Raw genomic sequence first — 18,501 nt, forward strand, 5'->3', positions numbered from 1 at the left:
ACCCACAGCATTTCCTGCAACTAATCAAAGGTGTATTCTACAGTGGAGGCTACCACTGGCCCTTCCTCATGCCCATTCCAGTGTGAGACGGAGTGGAGAGGCTGCCAACACTAGATGACCTTGACATCAACTATTGGGTGAAACAGTGGGACCACTATGAATGCACAGTGACATGTCATCACCTCCATTGCACCTTCAGCAAAGTGCCCAGATCCAATGTGATCATGGATGGAAAGTATACACTGTACTTTGAAAGAGCCAATCCTTCAATTCCTCCAAGCCACCTCCTCAGAAGAATGTGTAGCATGAGTGGGCAGCATGAGACACTTCATGGGAGTGTGGTGGTTGTCAAGCAAATGTGAGACATTCCAGGCCACATTGTGGACATGATGAAACAGGACCAGCTCATCATCAATTTCCTGATATCAAGGTGTGTTTCAGTCATGTGCAGGTTCCAATTGTCACTCAAAAGGGACCAGTGCTTTACATTATCATACATTGCTATAGAAATGAGCAATGCCCTTAGTGTAGGGTGAGCAAGAGGTTATTGTGCATGGGTGTTATAATGTACTGCTGTAATTCAGCCTAGTTGGGGATGTGACATAGATATCAATCAGCAGTTTCAGAGTTGACTGAGTTATAGTGAGATCAATTGTGCAGTGGAGCTTGAAGCAAGCATTTGCCTGTCATATATGAGGCATTCAGTAATCACACTGGCAAGAAGGGTCTACAGGACCACTGGAAACTTAGAATGATGAACACCACACTATTAAGAGTGGCAGAACAAAACAGATGATGAGGGGGTTTCTTGATGAGTATGTGCTTGAGTACTCTCTGCAGACCATGGCTACAACTGACATCATGTAGTTTTGCACCAGCACAGAAGGTGAGTGTGTATCTGGTACATCAACATCAACATCAGTACACCATGAGGCATTGGCAAGGTGGATGCACAGGTGCTGCAACATTGCCTTCATCAACCTGGAAATCTTTATGGATAATACCATGGATTCTTACTTCAGTATGTACCTTAGACACAAGAAGGAGCTTCTATGTTGAGTGTCCATAGATCTGTTGGCCAGGATGGTTTACAGCCCAGGGTTAAATGTCTACTTCATTGACAATAGCACAATGTGTTGACATACCACACAAGATGCTGTGCAGGGGGCTAGAATGAAGTGGGAAGGTCGCCATACAACATGCTGTGCACAGGGATAGGAGGGAGTTGAAAGAAAGTGATTGAATCATATAGTCAGGTTACAGTAAATACAAAAGATGCAGATGTATTGCTATGAAGAAGCTACAGAATTGGGGAGGGGAAACATTGAGGTCGAATAACCGGAGGTTCAAAGGGGGGAGGGGAGGGTACATCATCTGTGTAGGGCTGACTATTCAGGCAGTCACGACCAATCGGACAAGAACAGGAAAAAAAAGAGCCGGCGGAGTCGGGAACTGGCGCGTGAGCGGCGCTACGATTTGGTACGCATGTAGCGGAGCGGAGCTTGAATTCAACTAGGCAAGGGCTGAACATCCGAGTCGCGCAGGAATCTTTCAACCGTTTCAGTGTTTCACAGCCCAATTTGATCTGCGTAATCATCGGGGTAACTACCAGGAACTAATAGGCGTTCCTACATAGGTATCCATACGATTGGGAAGCTGACCCTCGACTCTCGAGCATGGCCCGGGAGTGTAGATTGATATGCATTGAAAGGATGTACGTATTCTTTACTGAATTTCCATTCATACCTATGGACTGTGTATTGACCCGCGCTTCATCTGCTCCGGTGCATAATTGGCCTCTGCAGCCTTGATGTATATCCGTGCAAAACGTGTCATATACAGCGGCCGGTGATCGTGAGTTTGCGACACATTTGAACCTGATCGCGGTTTGACATACAGCGGCTCTAGTACGGTGGTAAGCCAATAAATGTTATGCTATAGAGCTTGGGAGCATTCACTTAAGTATTGGTTCCATCGATACCAGCCATAGGTTTTGTACTAAGCGTGGTGATACTTGTCTTGGACCTCTTGGCACGCTCAACTCGGAAAACGATGGCGCATTTTCAAGTTGCCACATATACATGTTAACCTGCTATAAAGTGGACAACTGTGAAGTCAAAGCCCTCCCTCATCACTACGGGCCCAACAGCTCCAGCCATGGTCAATACTACAACTACAGCGGGTCTCATTGGCGTTGTTCTTCTGGCTCGCCACGGCGACAGGACGGCATACTATCAAAGCCCAACTACATACAACTCTACCCAAGCATACATCACCCCTCTTGGAGAGGTGAGAGTTCTGTGTTACAATACTAGATCTCGCTCACGAGTGTTTAGCAACAAGAATTTGAACTCGGGAGTTTTCTTCGTAACACGTATCTCAATCCCAATTCGCCGTCTTTCATCCAGAATATCAGCACTGACGTGGTAAATATCGATCAGCTGACTGTCCGCGCAGACGCTGGTGGAGGAAATGTCATCCTTAACTCTGCGTATGCTCTGCTTCAGGGTCTCTACCCATCCACAAAAAAGTCAGAGATAACTCTGGCGAATGGTACAACGGTTTTTCCTCCTCTTGGAGGATACCAATATGTTCCAGGCAAGTCAGTTAGGGCTCTCTTTCGTTCTCTAATTAATGTGCTGCAGTGGAATCTTTGGAATTTTGGCAGAGTCCATCTCTCACGAGCTGGATGGAATGCGAGGTATGAAATCCATTGTACCTTCTGGAGGTCATTTCATAATGCCCGACAACAGTATTTCCAATATCACCTGGCTAGAATTTACGCTTCATCCGCATTCATAAACATGTCCACCACTGCCGCGCCCTTCCTGACCGCCTTAAAACCTTACTTGGGGAGCGTCAGTAACAACTTCACGAACATGGTATGTCACCTCATTGCATCTGTGAAAGCTTTTCTGACAAAATTGTTCAGTGGAATGTAAGAGTTCATTTGAATGTTTTCAGGCCAAGCCTATATCGTCTCGCAGATATACGACCATGTCAATGTCCAGTACACCTATAACAAGACCTATTACGAAACCCTGCCTCCCACCTTCCTCCAGCAAGCTCGCTATTATTCTGATTGGCTCCAGCGCAATGTCTTCACCGATTCTGTGCAAAATGGCATCGGCCAAAGTAGGTTTAGACTCAATGCTGAAAAAGTGCCCCACTAACGTTGCTGCAGTTCCTATTCGCACACTCCTACCGGAGGTCTTTTGGGCCTTGGGTAACATGACAAAGACATCTAACCAAGTCAAGATGAATATTCAGGAAATCGATTACAAGCCATTTATCAGTCTGTTTAACGTCACGAATGCCACCGTGACTGACCCCGAGATCACTGGTACCGGTCAGTATCAACAGTGTATGAACTCAACACTGCAGACTGATACTAGTTCACAGTCAACTATGCTTCTGTCGTTGCCCTTGAGTTGTCGCAGAACTCGCAGGGTCAGCATGAGGTCAGCATGAAGTTCAAGAACGGTACTCAGGACAGCCAGTTCCGTCAGCTTAAGATGTTCGGCAACACAAGCATCACGCTTGACAGTTTTATTAACCAACTCTTTGTGAGCTGCTCTTTACAGCGCATATGTTTTCTTGCTCACAGCTTCATTTAGTGGACTACAATCAACTCCACTAACAACTGGTGCTTCTCCTGCAATCAGACTGTCCTCCGCGGATGCTCTGTCTTCAATTACAGTAACGACCCCTTCTTGAACGGCTATGGTACTGGTTATACGGGCTAGAAGCCATGAGACCACGGGTGTCTTTTGATTTCTGTAATGTAAAACTGTCTAATTCTTTTAAATAATCTATCGTTCCTTGGGACTTGACTCCAATGAGCGAGGACATTTAAACTTCCAGCAAATACGTACATCGAACAACAGCGTCTTCTAGAATGCACTCCAATTTCCCTTTCGAAGACGAATGGCTCTTCCCTGAAAGGAAGGTCTGGAGTTCTCGTTGTGCCCATGTGAGACTTACTTGCGGTTTCCAGTACAGGGAAGTTTTTCCGGGTTTTTCTGGACCAGTGATTCCCGAAGTGCTTGCTGCAACGTGAGTTTGAACAACAAATCTAGGCTTGACTGCGTGACAATTTGAACCACAAACTTATATTTACAACCTTTACAATAGATCTTATTTTCAAATTACAAACTAGCCCTTCCACCAGTCAACAAATTAATTGACACCAGAACTCAGTTGGACCTTGCACGGCTGAAAATTATTGTGTGTAGATATTCTCAGCGTCCTTCTAACTGGAATGGAAAATTGTGGACGGAAAACAGGAGTCCTACATGAGCCAGGCACTACCTGAGCACCAAACAAGCTGTCGAGTAGTATCGCATCCAGATTCAAGTGTGTTCTACTTGTATTTATGGCGATGGCAACCCATAGCTGAGGTATTTGGTTGATATCGTTTGACTTTATATCCGCGGTGATTCTACGTTAGTTTGCCTCGGGGATCCTAACTTGTTCTTGTTCGATATTCGAAATGTGGTCGCATGATGGTGTCACATGCAAAGTGATTTCGAGCGCAGTGAGTCAAGTTTTATAGACTTGAATGCAGGTCCTGAAAACTCAAATGTCGACAAGAAATGTCCCTTAGTTGAGCGAGACATCAGACTGGCCCTTCAGTAATACGTGAGGGGCGCCGCAAGCAATAAGAATGGAAACTCCAGTTAGTGTTGGCGGAGTTATATATCCGCGGTTAATACGTCATGGTTGGTCTACCTCGGGGACACTACCCTTGCCCCCGCCCGCCATACGAACCGTGATTGCATGATGTTGCCACTGATAGCGCGCGGTCACTGGCCTTCGACAGACTTGATTGAATGAGACGACATAGAAGTATCCTTCAAATGAGACATCCCGTTTGCCTGCATGCTGCACTGACCTCCACGTGGGAATTCGGTTTCTGCAATACTTAGAAGTGACTGTCCAGCGCAGCACTCGATGTTACTGGCAGCTAGACCAAAAGGTCAAATGTAATCTTTCATTGCGGGCAAGAGACGTCTGGGCTTCAGCTTGCGGGCAATCAGGCTTGCTCCGCCAACTCAGATGGAAACATAAGATTTAATTCAGGCGCTACATACCGCTGACTGGCAATAACAAGAATTTCCCTATTGGCGAGTCCCTGTCATCGGTTACGACCTTGGGAGATCCATTCGTCTCATTGACTCCTCATGCGCGTGACAGGATAGTGAGACTGGAGCACAATGGCTTGGCGGCAGAAGCCAGATCTAGGCAATAATAGTCAGAGGCAATCAGAAAGCACATGATTAGGCTGAATAATCAAGATTCTCGATGAAATAACAGTCAAACGAGTGACTTCCAACACTACACCAGTCCCCCTTCTAGACTGACATTCATGGGCGGGCAGCCAACGTTGACAAGTCCATTCTGTAAAACAGGATTTAGTTGCATGCAACGAAGGAAGTGAGACCAACGTCGCCAACCGCATTGGCAACAAGACGAAATATTTTGCGAACCACGTTGTAGCTGCCGACTGACGGGACCTCGTCGTGCACGATTAGGGCACGAAAAAAACTCTCACACGGAAGGAGAGTACCCGTAGCACTAGATCCTACCAGTCTGGCATTAGCCACCGGAAGCGACAGCGAAGGCCACAGAGAACGGGACAGCAAGGGGACGGGCAAACATTTTCAAAGAAGAGAGGATTTGGAGAGCTGAAAAATTAGGGAATTCGAGGGCTAGTCAAATACTGAGCAGTGAAGAGATGGAACTCGGTGAGCCTGTCTTTTATACGCTAGCAGAGTCTAGCTCAGACCAAAAATTCTTTTGCCTGGACCCGCAATTTTTGACATGCTAAGCGGATGACACAAATCATACAATTGAAGGACGTAAGATCGTAAGATACCGCGACGCGTGAGGGCACCTGCCTTTATTTTTTACTTTGATGTTCACAGAATGATTGACCAGCAAATATTACATAATGGCGAACTGGAAAATCGAAAACGCGGTTGTCACTGATCACGTGACTCCGTAACTCTCATCCAACTTTGGTCCTCAGTTTAAGCTTCGCAGGTATCAAGCTGTCTTCCTTACGCTATGTCAAAGTCGCCCAAGAAAAAACGTGATACCTGCGCTGCCTTATATTCTACTGGTATACAGTGTGGTGTACCGACTGTTGACGGTCCACTTTGGTGCCCACGGCACAATGAGGTAAGTTCCTCGAAGTTCAAACACACCCCGGGCGACGGTACTGTATGGAGTTAAGCCGGTAGTTTAAATCTCGTTCCAGGAACGACTGAAGCTGTATGCCAACTACAAGGCGCATCATGTACTGCTCGATACACTTGTCGATAACCCAGCGTGCAGCGATGTCACGACAATCCTGGGGTGCACTTCGCTTCCGCTCCTCAAGGAATGGAATGATTGCTTGAGGCTCAAGTATAATTTGTTGACCAGGTACATGCCTTTATGAGTTTCGACTTACTCTCATTCACTGAGTGCCTGCGGAAGATGTATAGAAGCTCGAGTCTACTTCTCCGAGCGTTTTTTCGGGTGAGTGACGTTCCCTGTATCATTTGACTTCATTGATTGTATTGATTTTTTCCATGATAGCAACGACATGGTATGAGATTCTAAGTGGAATTTTGGACCTGATTTCACGTGCAGGACAGGACTTTGGTCACAAAGCCTTTTGGGAATCCCTCGTCAAGAAACGTGCTGAAGTTGAAAGATTCTTGTACTACGTCGAGACGCGGGCCTATCAACTCATCCTACAGGCACAGAATGCGCTTTGGGTCTTGGATCGCGACCCCGATGCCTACGAATCAGGAGACTGCTCAGGCTATGGCGACGAATCTCTTGGTCGTGACGTATCCTTCCATTCTATAGAGAGCGATCGGGGTGCAGCTATCGACGATCCTCTGGAGGCGGTACTGCGCGAGAAGTCTGTGGAATTCCTGGAGAAAATTAGGTCTCGTCTGGCCCGATACTGCGCTCCTTCTGGATCCAAGTATCACGATGAACGACTAGAAGTCATATACGCCTATGTGCGCCGCGGAATTTTCACGGAGCCAGCCCTTATGTTCTTGTCTCAGAGCTACGATAGTGTCATGGCGCTTCTCAGCGATGACAACCTGGACTTGGTGACATTGGAAAAGATCTGGAATGCTATCAAGACTTTATGTGTCCACGATATCAGAGATGCGGTGGACGACGTTCTGCGGGCCAATGGAGAAGGCGACTACGTAATGGTCTTGGGGGGTAAGGTTTTCAAGGAGGCCAGCGGTGAGGAGTGGCCTTTGCACGCCTGGGGCCACATGATGGCAATTTACCATTGCTACTCCTGCCTCCGCACGACGTGTAAGACGGTACGCATCTATTCCGTACACCCGCGAGTTAGTAGCCTATGTTTCAGTTCTCCAGGTGGACGAAGTCATTGCCATGACCCGATTTGCCTTGTTCTCCGAGACAGCCCTCTCCCAATCGTATATGAAATACGAATACGGCTTCGACGGTGCGAAAGAACTGATCTTGGCAGGTTTCATTCCCAGTGACATACCGCTCTCCTCACCTCGGCACTCTATCATCTGCACGGATGGCGGTCCTCAGTTGTTCGGGCTCATGTGGGAGGAGACGAAGCGCAACCTATCTCTGTACGGCTCCCTATCTCTCAATGATGCCAAAGCACAAGCCTTTGTCAACGGCTGCATCCGACATCCTGACATCATGGTCATGTTGCGCAAGAGGGCAGACGGACGTGTCATCCGCTCGCGGCCGGTGGTTTGGACCTCGCGGAAGCGACACGCGCGGAGCCGGTCGGCACTCGCGTCCATACCATGGGAGAAGACTCGCGACATCGTGCGCTGCGAGGACGATGACCTGGAAGAGGCGCAACCCTCGGGATGGAATCACGAGAAGATCGAGGACTGCTTGATGGTAGTGCTCGTTGATGGAGGCGATGGCAACATGGGCGACTTTGTGCGTAAGCTGGTGGAGATTTGGTGCCAGGTGTACCATGTCAAGGATAAGAAAGAGCTTTACTCCGCGTTGGAGACACCGTTCGTAGAGGCTGGGGAGCTCGAGCAATGCACCTGTGACCAATATGAGGTCACATTCAACGTTATGAGCGCGTATGAGAGTTTGTGGGGGACCCCGCCGCCGCCTTGGTTAGTAGAGAATCCAAATAGGTTCCGCCTGGCGACAGATTCATTTTGAACGGGACTCCTTGGAGTTTCCTTCACGACAAGCTACTTATGCAGGAAAGCAACGGACTTGTAATAAGTTAGGTGATTAGTTTCGTGCATATACTTTGTATCATAGCGCTACCCCATACCTTGGATTATATACCCTCTATCGTAACGACGCCGGCGCCAGCCCCCCACTCGCTTATTCTTGGCATGTTTTGTGTCAATCAAATTAAACTCAAACTAGTCTTTTCATTTTGTTTTGCGTTGGTAAATGACTGCTAAATTCTAATCCTATATGCATCAGGAAAACGTAATTCACTACAGAGTGCTACAGAGCGCTCTGTAACACTCTGTAATGAATTACGTTTTCCTGATGTGATTGAATGCTACTGCGACTCGTACTACAGACATCCGTCTTGACCAGTCTTAGCTAAGTGGTAGGTGTGGTAGGCTATAAATCTGTTGCAGGTTCGAGACTTGCTCAACAATATTTCTTTACCACGCCTCGCGAGGGACGTCTCAAAAATATAAGGTATATTGCGTATACGTACGTCCCAACCTAGATTCTCGACAGACTGACCAAAACCATCAAGATTCACCGCCAAACGAAAAATGTTTCATGGGGCCAGAGACCAGGAGAATGCACACAAGCTAAGGACAGTGTGAGTCTGGCAGTCAGGAAAACGATGTGACCTCCCCACCTTTAGCTTTCAAGTCGCCCTCTGTCGTGTTGGCATCTAAGAGCCAGCGACTGAAGGAGCGCTCGTCGATGAGGCTTCAGCGAGACTGGCACAATTGAAAGTGGCAGACCGAGCCATATCATTCTGATGTGTAGTTTGCGTGCGCTCCTGTTTTATGTCGATGCCAAGGCGGAACAAAAGATTGCTTACTTTCGATTCCCGCAGCAAGACCTAGGCACTAGACAGACATGTCAACAGAGGTCACCGTGAAACTCTAAATACAGGAACCTGGCACCTTCCGGACGAGGATAAACGCAAAAATGGTATTGATACTGGTCCCCTTGAGCAGAATTTCGAGTTCTGCATTGGTTCATTTAATTGGCACACATTATAAAACAAATCGTGGTGCAGACCATTAATGCGGCTGTGTTGGAATTTCGTCCTCGGATTAGCTGCTAGATTCATAGAGATGGATTAGAGGGGCAAGCCCTTGACTGTGTTCACTATTTGCGACGGTTCAGACAAAAACACTGATCGACAAAATGCATAGATTTACCGGTCAGGTTGCAGAGAAAATAATAGTAAATTAGACGTATCCATTCAACAAAGATCCTTCTCCACTAACGTGGGAGTCGGGGACCCACAGCCAGGTACATTTTTATATCCCGGTCGTTCATATCCATAGCATTATACATAGATACAGCGAACAAAAGCAATACAACTACAGTACCGTATCCAAAGTAACCAACCATCCTAAAAATTCTCTGCACAAAAGTTAGCCGGGCCTGACAACGGAGGGAAAATCATAAACGCACCCTTGCCAAAGAAGAACGCGTGCCTCTGGGATTGGAGTACTTGTTGGACATCTGGTGGAGCTGCCTGGAGAGAACTGGAGGGCCACAGAAGAACTGTAAATGGACGGGTGAGCGGATGAGTTAATAGGTAACAACGAGCTACGAACCACGCCGACATCAGTTTCGGGGTGCTTTTCAACCATAGAACCGAACACCCTGTCCCAGTTTGGTCTGCCGAAATGAGTGGGAGCACGCAAAGAAGTGATAGCGTCTTTCTCTGCGCCGACATCTTGGACCTAAGGAAATCACAATCAGTACAGAAACCACTGAGAAATTGGGTACTGCGCACTATAATGTTATTCATGTCATCCTCCTTGATCTTTGCAGTAAGATAGATGTTGATCTCAATTCGGTTTAACGTGTCCTGCTCTTCGATAGCCTGCAGTAGCGAGTGGAACCACTCGGCGCTGCCAAAGTCACGGATGACCCAAGTGAAGTAGACCTTGGAGAGACGGGTAGGCTTGGAGTTGTTCAGGTTGTTCATGCGGTACCAGATCGACTTCAGAATACTGAATGGATATGGTCAATGATGTCATCAAATAAATGAGGGGTGCGATACGCACGAAGCGAAGGGAGTGACACCAATACCAGCACCAACGAGGAGGACAGTCTCGTAATTCAAGAAGTCCTCACTGGCACTACCGAACGGACCGTCGACCATGATACGAGGGAGCACCCGGTTGAGCGGCGGATTTGTGTTCGTGCCAATAACCTTTCCACCACTGGCGTCGACATCCTTGGAATCCTTAGAGTCGAAGTTACAGCCGACAGCCTTGGCAAACGCAGTGGTGAAGTCACCGACGACACGGATGTGCACAGAAATATAATCTTCCTCAGGAGCGCTGTAGTATTATAAGCCTTTGCCCGCAAAGCTAATTAAGGAGTTAACTTACCTCGTAAGAGTGAAAGGATGCCACTGGAAGTAGGAGATCTCTGGGCAAGAGATGAAAATGTATTGCCCTGCCCGCGTAGTGGTCTTCTCTTTTTTGATTTGGATTTCAATGACTTTGGACGGGTGTTGTATGACCTTGGAGATAAAAGTCTTATGACGCGAGCGAACCTCACGCAAAATCCGCTCGTATGTCCAAATAAGGCCACCGACGAGCCAGTATCGCTGAAAAAGCCGTTGTCAATGGGTGGCACAAAATTAGCTTGTCGAAGTTCACGAACCCAGAAGACACCAATAGAGTTGAAGGAACAGAACGGTTCTCTGTCCGGCTTGATCATGCACCACATACCATGGAACTGCCAGGCGAGGAAGAAGACAACAAACAGATGGTGTGTGTACCAAAACCTCTCAAAATTGGCACGGCGCCTTTTCTCCATGGCAAACCAGACCATGATGCCCAATGCAACGGTCATAATCCAACCTGTAGCACCGGGACCGGTGGCAAAATTTGCTTGTAAGAAAACGAGCACACGCTTGCCGGTTGTATTTGCATCTGGGTCGGCGAGGGCAAGCTCGTAAAAATTGTGCATGTGAGCACCGATGTGGATGAGAGTAAAGACAACCATGGACCAGGCTGTTGCCTTGTGGAATGTTATATTCTTGTCGAATGGGATAAATGAATTAAGGGGCGTTCTGCGAAGCAGGGAGATGAAGTTTCGGCAGACAGGCAAGAGAATGAAGATGACATCGGTGTGTAGTACAAGTGCTGCAGATCTAGCAATAGCTGTGGTAATATTAGGGGAAGGGGACCTATACGGCACATCTAAATGCTTACCGTAGGTGACGCCAAAAGTTGCGCGGGCTCCGGTAAGGTCGTCACTAAGCTGGTAGTTCATGAACCCAAATGCAATAACGAGCATGTGGAAAAAGATCCAAGCAGAGAAAAAGAGGCGTTTTCCACCCTCATTGATCATCCACCTGTCAAACTTTTGACCGAGAGTAGGAGGACCATCGGGAACTTTGGGTGCGCCAATGCCAGCATTTGGAAGAGGTTGCTGGATACCCTGTAGGCGAAGGCGCTCTGATTTGTTGCGCTGGAGGTGGCTTGGTGGTATGGAATTCAATGCATAGTCGCCTGCGCCGTCAACGAAGGGGTCTTGGTCTCTGAATGGGTTGCGATCTTTAAAATCAAGACCGGATGACCGTTTGAAGGACATGAGTTATTCCGGTCAAATAGTTGAATGATACAAAGAACGACCTGCGCGTATAACGAAAGAGAGGACCTGCCTGCTGTGGAAGAGGAATGTGTATGAGGGGGGCCACGGTAAGATTAGAAGGTCCTACAAGGCAATTTATGCATATTGTTTCTTAACAGTCATTCCCACGAGTCATGTCGTTAACTACAGTCGTTACTACAAGTTCAAAGAGTCCGGACACCGTATCAGTTAGAACCTGTGCTCCCATCACCAAGGCTGCGCCCCCTTGCCTCACCGTATCAGATAAGTGGTGGCATCCGGCTGTGTTCTGCCTGTGCTGCGCCTCATAACCGATACTGTCAAACTTGAACATCATCGGACCTCGACAGGAAACGTTTTCGTCCCCATCCCATTCCTCGGTATGCCCTGGCAGTTCTTTTCTAGTACTCCCGTACTTCAACTTGATCAGGCCCATCATTATTGCGACAGAGCTCCATCACCATTCAATCAAAATTGATGGAGCAGGCTGTCCAGATAACTCCATCATGACCTATCGTACCCAGCTTGAACCTGAGGTGACTGGTGGTCTAAATCAAACCAGATGGATTACCGCGATGTTCCCAAATTCAGGACAAATCTCTCACTTGTTCAACCATTCTTTATTGAAAAGATGACATCGTTATTTGAACGCACAGGTCTTCGACGAAGCCAGCGCATCGGACATGAGAGTCCACTGGTTGGTCCTGGTAGCATTGCAAGGAGCTAAAATCCAAGAAATAGTGACGACACGTCTTATGACCTACAGGTTACACACCCAAATTAGCCAAGGAGTCCACTTTCAACGACCTATTTGGCAGATTGCTATCTTGGTCACCTGGTGTTCCGCTGGTTGATATAAAGAGCACAGTTTTCAGACGAGGTGCAGCGGCGTACATGGCGGAACGCGTAGGAGGTACAGCAACCGTTACATCAGTCCCCATAAAGCTGATACAACATCGTGGTGAGCTGTTGTGAGGTATCACATCAAGATCAAAAGAACCCATTTGCCTGAAATAGACGCGCAGGACTCTCGACGACCTTGTCGAGCATAACATTGCGAACGATTACACTTTGAACGTACCCTATGGGTAAAAATATCATTCGCAATTTCTGCAACTTTGAACTCTGCTGGGCACGCTTACCGATACCACCTATCGGAGGAGACCTGTTGTCCGTTCCATCATCCCATGATAGGCACACCTGTATGGTCCCAAACCCATCTTTTATTTTATCTCGTTACAATCACGCAAACCTGCATCTTGAACGTTCAAGTTTTCCACGAGCACGTTAAGTTTAATACGACCACTAGCATTCACAACAACCCAGTCCCCACGATGTATAATCAGCAACCACACCCGGGCGAATGACGGGCGACGTATAACACACCAGATAAATACAACCCAAAAACCGGGGCGAAAAGGACACGGAGGCCACACTGTTTCCCCCACAACAGTGGACACGATGCATGACTAAATTTATCACGTTCTGACTTGTCTACGTGGTTTATATCCGTCATCGTGCAGCGAGACGATGGTGAGCACTTGGCGCGTTTGATGCACGACAGTAGCCACCACTGGAAGTGGTTCTTCTGAATGTCTAGACTCTTCGCAGCGTAGTGACTTGTTCAGCATCAGGAAGTGGCATGCGATTCTTGAAGATATGATTAAACTGATAAAATTGATATTCGAGTTCAGGAGAGTGCAAAGCTGCAATAGCGTGGTATAAGTTTATACCCATTCACCTAGATGCATAGCTCAGCGCTCAGTCTCGACGGATCCTGGCAACTCTAAATTAGCCCCTGTAATTGTGGCAAGGATAAAAGGGCTTGCCTGCTTACTGTTTCCAATTGGCTTCAAATTTCGTTTTTGTTGTATTGTACACTCTGCCATCTACAAGACATCACTCGAGTTAGTAACAGTGCGCAGCCTGGCCACCCATTTACATGGGTATGAGTGTCTTGGAGGAACGGCCATCAGCATCGAGCCGCACTGTACTGTAATTAGATAGTTCCACCAGGACTACAGTCGGTGACCCCGTTAATTGAATTCTCCATGTATGATAGATACAACCGTGGACGCGACTGATCTGTCCGTTGTCGTTGATGTCTTGAACGCGTCAGATGTGGAAGCCGTGTCCTGAAACGAAGAATCACGGTCCTCCACACAATACGTGTTATGACATCCATTGAACACGCATCTATCAATGTCAAATTCAGGTTTTGCACAACAATAGACGGTTGTGGCAATGACCCACGTAATACTGTCTGACCTTTGCTCTCACACATCTGCACTGAGTAGAGTATGTCACAGTAGTCTATGATCTAGATATCATAGCCTCGAAGGCACGTAGACAGCTTGAGATCTTTGGGTGTCGCCCAGACGCTCGCATGAAGTTGAGGAGAGAATATTTGGAACAAATACATTCGCAAACTGGAAGAACGAAAATTCTAAGAAAGCAACCCAGAGGACCCGGACTCGGAGGGCCGTTGCTATTGATATCAGGAGCCCCAACCCCTTCTAACCTAATTCGGTCATGTCGACCCAAGTACTTCTGTGGATTCACCACGCTTACTGGAGCTGGCAGGAAACCTGTACTACCACAGCCAGAAGGCTCTCCTGGCCGATTTTCGTTAGGCACAATAGCCTCTCTGCAGGATGACCGCAACATCCACAAGACATTACGACTAGGTTCACATCGGAAGAAATAAGGATCCACACCAAGAAGATACCCTCCTTTAGCAATATTCTCTTAGCACCCCGATATCACAAATCCTAGAATAAACCCTCCTACATACTCGGAATTCTAGTGCTAGACCGATCCTAAGGAATCATAAATATAATTAACGCGATGGTGTCCACATTGTCCCCCTTCTTTTTCCCCAGAATCCGTGGTACCTTAGTGCCCTCGCCATGATGACAAGACGATTACTTGTTTACTTTCTCAACACACTAAAGAAGTGGCTTTCACAGCTTGCACGTCGCTGTGCGAGTCCATTATCGCTCTTTTTGTCTTTACTCCGCCAATTTGCTTCCGGTCATTTAAAGCTCGGTGCATGTGGTCGGAGGTTGTTTGCTGGGACCCGTTTTTCCAGCGAAGCTCTACCCCAATCACAAGGGAACATCGCAAGAGAGGATGAACCCATTTGTTCGAGTGTTCTGCCTCCAACTTCGGACGGTCCTTATTCGAGAATCCATTCACAACACTCACAACATCTGCGAAAAGGTACGGTGATACCTTTGTCACAGACTAATACAACAACACAGAATGGGAGCACTGCAGAGATAAACGGGAGCTCTATGTCAAGTTCACACCAGTCCTTGCAGATGGGAGAGAGATCGGGGAGCAACGCGAGTCGGACTTTCCTCGATAGTGACCCATTAGAGGGGCTCAGCAGTCGAGGCCCATCACATCCTTCAAGCTTCCATGGCCCGTTGTCAATATCACGTTCACGATCAGGGATATACATGAATGATACTCGTTCTCTAGTCGCTGCAACGTCCACGCCCTCCACGATGCATCTGGCGCCGGGCATGACTCATTCCAAACATAGTCTTGTTTCGCAGGGCAGTGGTCAATCTCTTACACGATCAATGACTGGGTCACAATGTGGACAACCTACATTACGACTGCATGAGGGACATGTTTATCATCTCCCGAAACACATCCATAGTTCCATCGCGTTACAAGATGGACCACCAGATCTTGATACCGGTCATCATGTTCATCTCATCGTTCCGCCCGGTAGCGACGAGAAGCCGGGCTCGGAGATTGTCGAGGTCCATGAAGATAACCCCCCAGGAATATTTCCTATGGTTGCGAAAGGAGTCATGAGGTATGAAAGGTGCATTCCCAGGTGAACATGAGTCTTCTCTCCTGCTTGTACTCTAGAGCTGATGTTGCAAAAGGGCCGCCGACAATACCCAAACTACTGTCCCCGCTATGACAATCACATTTCCTGTGCATGACCCGAAGTAAGTCGTACTTAAACCATCCTCTTTCATACATCAACTCTTTCAAGGGCGGTTGTACCCCTGGGATGGACCACGCTCGTTCATCCAGAAGGTTCTCGCTACTTTCTAAACGAGAAACAAGTGCGTAAAATCCATCGATTATTGAAGACCGGCATTTCTAGTATGGCTATTATATGCAGAGAACATTCACAGAAGTGGATATCTTTGACACACAAATACTCAGGCGCATCGAATACTACATGCAATACTTGTGGAGTGGGCTCGAGTCCACCGTTAAACGAGAGAAGCTCGACCTCGACATGACGCAGGTGGACCTTGTGCTTGAGCTAAAGAACAGCGACGCATCCGCTAGCTCTGCCACCGTTTGTTGGTACTATTTTGTCAACCACAATGGCAGGTGCCTCTTTTGGTTGCACGAGTCCAATGTCGAAGATGTGCTCTCCGATTGTAAAGGCGTCAAGAGTCTTTCACACATACGTGAGTGGATCGTAGTTGTCAGTGGATCTGGATCTGATGATTTGTCCTGTTTCGCATCGCCAGGGCTTGCCATTGAGGCACAATACTGGTGTGTTCTAGGAAAGGTCCGCACGACATTGCTTCCAACACCGTCCCATTCCTAATACAACCATAGGTTCACATACAAGTATACTAACGGACAACGAAGGCTACATTGGGAATACTTCCCTAACCTGTGTGTAGTCTTACAAGACCATGTCGATGAGGTTAAGGATACACTGATGCATGCAACATGTGGTTAGTGCTCTGTTAGGCCTTCTATCTTGATCTAATATGCTCGGTTGTAACCATCAGACCACATGACATCGAAGCGGTCTTCTGCGCTAGGTGATGTCATCGAACTCAAGGACTACATTTCGGTGGTAGACGGAATCAAGGGTACGTATGCTACATTGATACTTCCTCGTGAATTTCTGTGCTAATCCAGTTTTTTAAAGTTCATCCCCCTGAAAACCAGCAGATACGATGTCACGCTGCCATTGTCATTGGTGAGACTTGAATTTGAACTTCAGCTCCTCCTGACGTCGATCATCATTTAAGGCCGTATCATGAAATTATTCAGTCAGTGCTCTCTCATTTGTCTATCTAGCTGTGATTGATACTTTCTAGGTGACAATCAGTTTATCAACTTTCACGGGGAGAATTGCGTGAGACTGATCTCTGACAAGACAGTCCATGGTTGGGCATACACGCCATCACTGTTGATGGTCGTGGTCTCACCCCTTCTTTTTTTGGACCCAGCGACACAAGTCCAAGAACTGCATAGGGCTTTTGTAGATGAAATTGCTTCCACGGCACGGTGGAATGCACTTAGTTTAAAATTAAAAGGGCGGCTGCAGGACTCCAATCTCTTGGTAAATCCACCTTTTATTGTTATATTGGGTAAAATCAATGTCAAGCCATTGGTAGGCCACTGTCTTACTCAACGCCAATGTTGGGTTTCTCGCTATCAACAGTGTTGATATGGGCGGGAGATCTGTCATTCAGATGGCCAGCTACATGTCCTTGGTGACGAGCTTTGGAAGTATAATTCTCGGTATCTTCTTGGTCTGGCATGAACGAACTTCTGGAGATAATACGGCCTTGGAAGCAGTCAGTAACTTATGTTGCATAACTGGAATGTCTCTCACTGTAGCTATTTCAGGCATCATTCGCATTAAGGCTTCACGACAAAAAGCACGGACTTGAAAGTCTGGCCATAATTTACAGCGTTCCCAAGGCATTATTTATCTGGGGGTGAGCCTGTACCATGATAAAGTCATAGGCGGACATCCTGACTTGAAGTTAGAATGATCTTCTTTTTTGTGGCATTCTCCAACAATTGGTACGGTGCCGGGGATACAACTTCCAGGGCCGTAGTTGGCGCTGTGACACTGATCGTATTCGCGATGATATTAAACGGCATCATTCGCATCAGGGAAGGAGAAGGCTGGTGGTGGCGTGCAATTGGCCAGCAGCTATTATCCCTTCCAGCTTACGCTTGGAAACGAGTCATGGGGTTCGTGGAGATGACAAGAGGTCAAAGATGCGAGCCTCAACCTGACCCTGAAGAAGCCAGCCTTCACACATTGACACACCTCTCGCAAGCAAACGTTGAGGCAGATGTTTCAACTTCACGAAACTTTCAACGAGAAATATCAGGCGTGGACGGTCACGAAGATCACTTTCACTCCTCTGTCCCTCGAACTCAGTCATACCAGCCCAATGCCTCTGTAGCGTCCAGGAATGAAGGACAAACAGCAGCAGTAGCCAACGATACGGACGCCGCAATATTGCCTAGTTCATATTATACAGAACAGGAGAATGCAAGATACACAGACAACATCGTCGAAGAGCCCGAGGAGGTTGATCACCCCCGGCCTTCGCCGAGCACAGCTCCACATCCAAAGATCGTCGCTAGAAGTGCCACCAATGAACCCTTCCGGCATGCGCCGGTGCCTGCGAAATGGACACTACAAGACGGTCAGGACATAGAAGGTGCAAAGATTAGGACTTGATTTTGGTGGCCACGACAGATTATGAGGAAAACGTCGGGCGTCTCCTCCTCATCGACGGCGGTATGACATGCCGATAAGAATGCGAACCCGGCGTGCGGAGATATTGTTCAATTGATTAAAAGCACTCTGACTTCAAGTATCTTACATACGCAGGCAGTGTTATATGTACCAGACTCGAAGGTTTATCACCTTCATATCCA

At 47.5% G+C, this 18,501-nt stretch overlaps 4 protein-coding genes across 4 annotated transcripts; 3 read left to right on the forward strand and 1 right to left on the reverse strand.

The window, feature by feature from the left end:
• The first annotated feature begins 1,984 nt into the window (after nucleotides 1–1,984).
• On the forward strand, nucleotides 1,985–3,938 carry BJ212DRAFT_75105 (histidine phosphatase superfamily). Its single transcript, XM_041343982.1, has 9 exons — nucleotides 1,985–2,289; nucleotides 2,337–2,598; nucleotides 2,646–2,701; nucleotides 2,754–2,882; nucleotides 2,933–2,938; nucleotides 2,988–3,135; nucleotides 3,185–3,349; nucleotides 3,403–3,566; nucleotides 3,618–3,938. The coding sequence occupies exons 1-9, from the start codon at nucleotides 2,158–2,160 to the stop codon at nucleotides 3,744–3,746; spliced, it is 1,191 nt and encodes a 396-aa protein (XP_041194840.1). The 5' UTR covers nucleotides 1,985–2,157; the 3' UTR covers nucleotides 3,747–3,938.
• A 2,102-nt stretch (nucleotides 3,939–6,040) lies between these two features.
• On the forward strand, nucleotides 6,041–8,394 carry BJ212DRAFT_1344433 (uncharacterized protein). Its single transcript, XM_041335263.1, has 6 exons — nucleotides 6,041–6,183; nucleotides 6,263–6,429; nucleotides 6,484–6,525; nucleotides 6,586–6,595; nucleotides 6,645–7,340; nucleotides 7,396–8,394. The coding sequence occupies exons 1-6, from the start codon at nucleotides 6,070–6,072 to the stop codon at nucleotides 8,185–8,187; spliced, it is 1,821 nt and encodes a 606-aa protein (XP_041194841.1). The 5' UTR covers nucleotides 6,041–6,069; the 3' UTR covers nucleotides 8,188–8,394.
• Nucleotides 8,395–9,402: 1,008 nt separating this feature from the next.
• On the reverse strand, nucleotides 9,403–11,936 carry BJ212DRAFT_1344444 (NADPH oxidase B). The gene is made up of 8 exons (XM_041335264.1): nucleotides 11,418–11,936; nucleotides 10,864–11,366; nucleotides 10,587–10,807; nucleotides 10,257–10,535; nucleotides 9,983–10,202; nucleotides 9,801–9,929; nucleotides 9,704–9,747; nucleotides 9,403–9,677 (listed from the first exon to the last, which is right to left on the reverse strand). The coding sequence occupies exons 1-8, from the start codon at nucleotides 11,797–11,799 to the stop codon at nucleotides 9,593–9,595; spliced, it is 1,863 nt and encodes a 620-aa protein (XP_041194842.1). The 5' UTR covers nucleotides 11,800–11,936; the 3' UTR covers nucleotides 9,403–9,592.
• Nucleotides 11,937–15,113: 3,177 nt separating this feature from the next.
• On the forward strand, nucleotides 15,114–18,301 carry BJ212DRAFT_1479276 (uncharacterized protein; the record flags this gene model as incomplete). Its single annotated transcript, XM_041339848.1, has 13 exons — nucleotides 15,114–15,649; nucleotides 15,723–15,788; nucleotides 15,836–15,908; nucleotides 15,950–16,265; nucleotides 16,329–16,353; nucleotides 16,420–16,541; nucleotides 16,599–16,682; nucleotides 16,742–16,792; nucleotides 16,845–16,865; nucleotides 16,914–17,158; nucleotides 17,214–17,396; nucleotides 17,449–17,540; nucleotides 17,593–18,301. 13 exons carry the CDS (start codon nucleotides 15,114–15,116, stop codon nucleotides 18,299–18,301), a joined length of 2,523 nt encoding a protein of 840 aa, XP_041194843.1.
• Between the last annotated feature and the right edge of the window lie 200 nt (nucleotides 18,302–18,501).

This window comes from Suillus subaureus (assembly GCF_016647635.1).
Source record: "Suillus subaureus strain MN1 chromosome Unknown BJ212scaffold_10, whole genome shotgun sequence".
In the NCBI taxonomy this organism is placed as follows: domain Eukaryota; kingdom Fungi; phylum Basidiomycota; class Agaricomycetes; order Boletales; family Suillaceae; genus Suillus; species Suillus subaureus.

What these genes read in the sequence shown, in the direction of transcription:
- BJ212DRAFT_1344433 (XM_041335263.1), top strand. Translation starts at nt 6,070, where the DNA reads ATGTCAAAGTCGCCCAAGAAAAAACGTGATACCTGCGCTGCCTTATAT. An exon ending in GGTGCCCACGGCACAATGAG is followed by an intron (nt 6,184 to 6,262) that starts GTAAGTTCCTCG and finishes ATCTCGTTCCAG; the next exon opens with GAACGACTGAAGCTGTATGC. An exon ending in AAGTATAATTTGTTGACCAG is followed by an intron (nt 6,430 to 6,483) that starts GTACATGCCTTT and finishes TGCCTGCGGAAG; the next exon opens with ATGTATAGAAGCTCGAGTCT.
- BJ212DRAFT_75105 (XM_041343982.1), top strand. Translation starts at nt 2,158, where the DNA reads ATGGTCAATACTACAACTACAGCGGGTCTCATTGGCGTTGTTCTTCTG. An exon ending in CGAGCTGGATGGAATGCGAG is followed by an intron (nt 2,702 to 2,753) that starts GTATGAAATCCA and finishes GCCCGACAACAG; the next exon opens with TATTTCCAATATCACCTGGC. An exon ending in GTTTTATTAACCAACTCTTT is followed by an intron (nt 3,567 to 3,617) that starts GTGAGCTGCTCT and finishes AGCTTCATTTAG; the next exon opens with TGGACTACAATCAACTCCAC.
- BJ212DRAFT_1344444 (XM_041335264.1), bottom strand. Translation starts at nt 11,799, where the DNA reads ATGTCCTTCAAACGGTCATCCGGTCTTGATTTTAAAGATCGCAACCCA. An exon ending in ACTCTATTGGTGTCTTCTGG is followed by an intron (nt 10,808 to 10,863) that starts GTTCGTGAACTT and finishes CGGCTTTTTCAG; the next exon opens with CGATACTGGCTCGTCGGTGG. An exon ending in TCCAGGCAGCTCCACCAGAT is followed by an intron (nt 9,678 to 9,703) that starts GTCCAACAAGTA and finishes CCAATCCCAGAG; the next exon opens with GCACGCGTTCTTCTTTGGCA.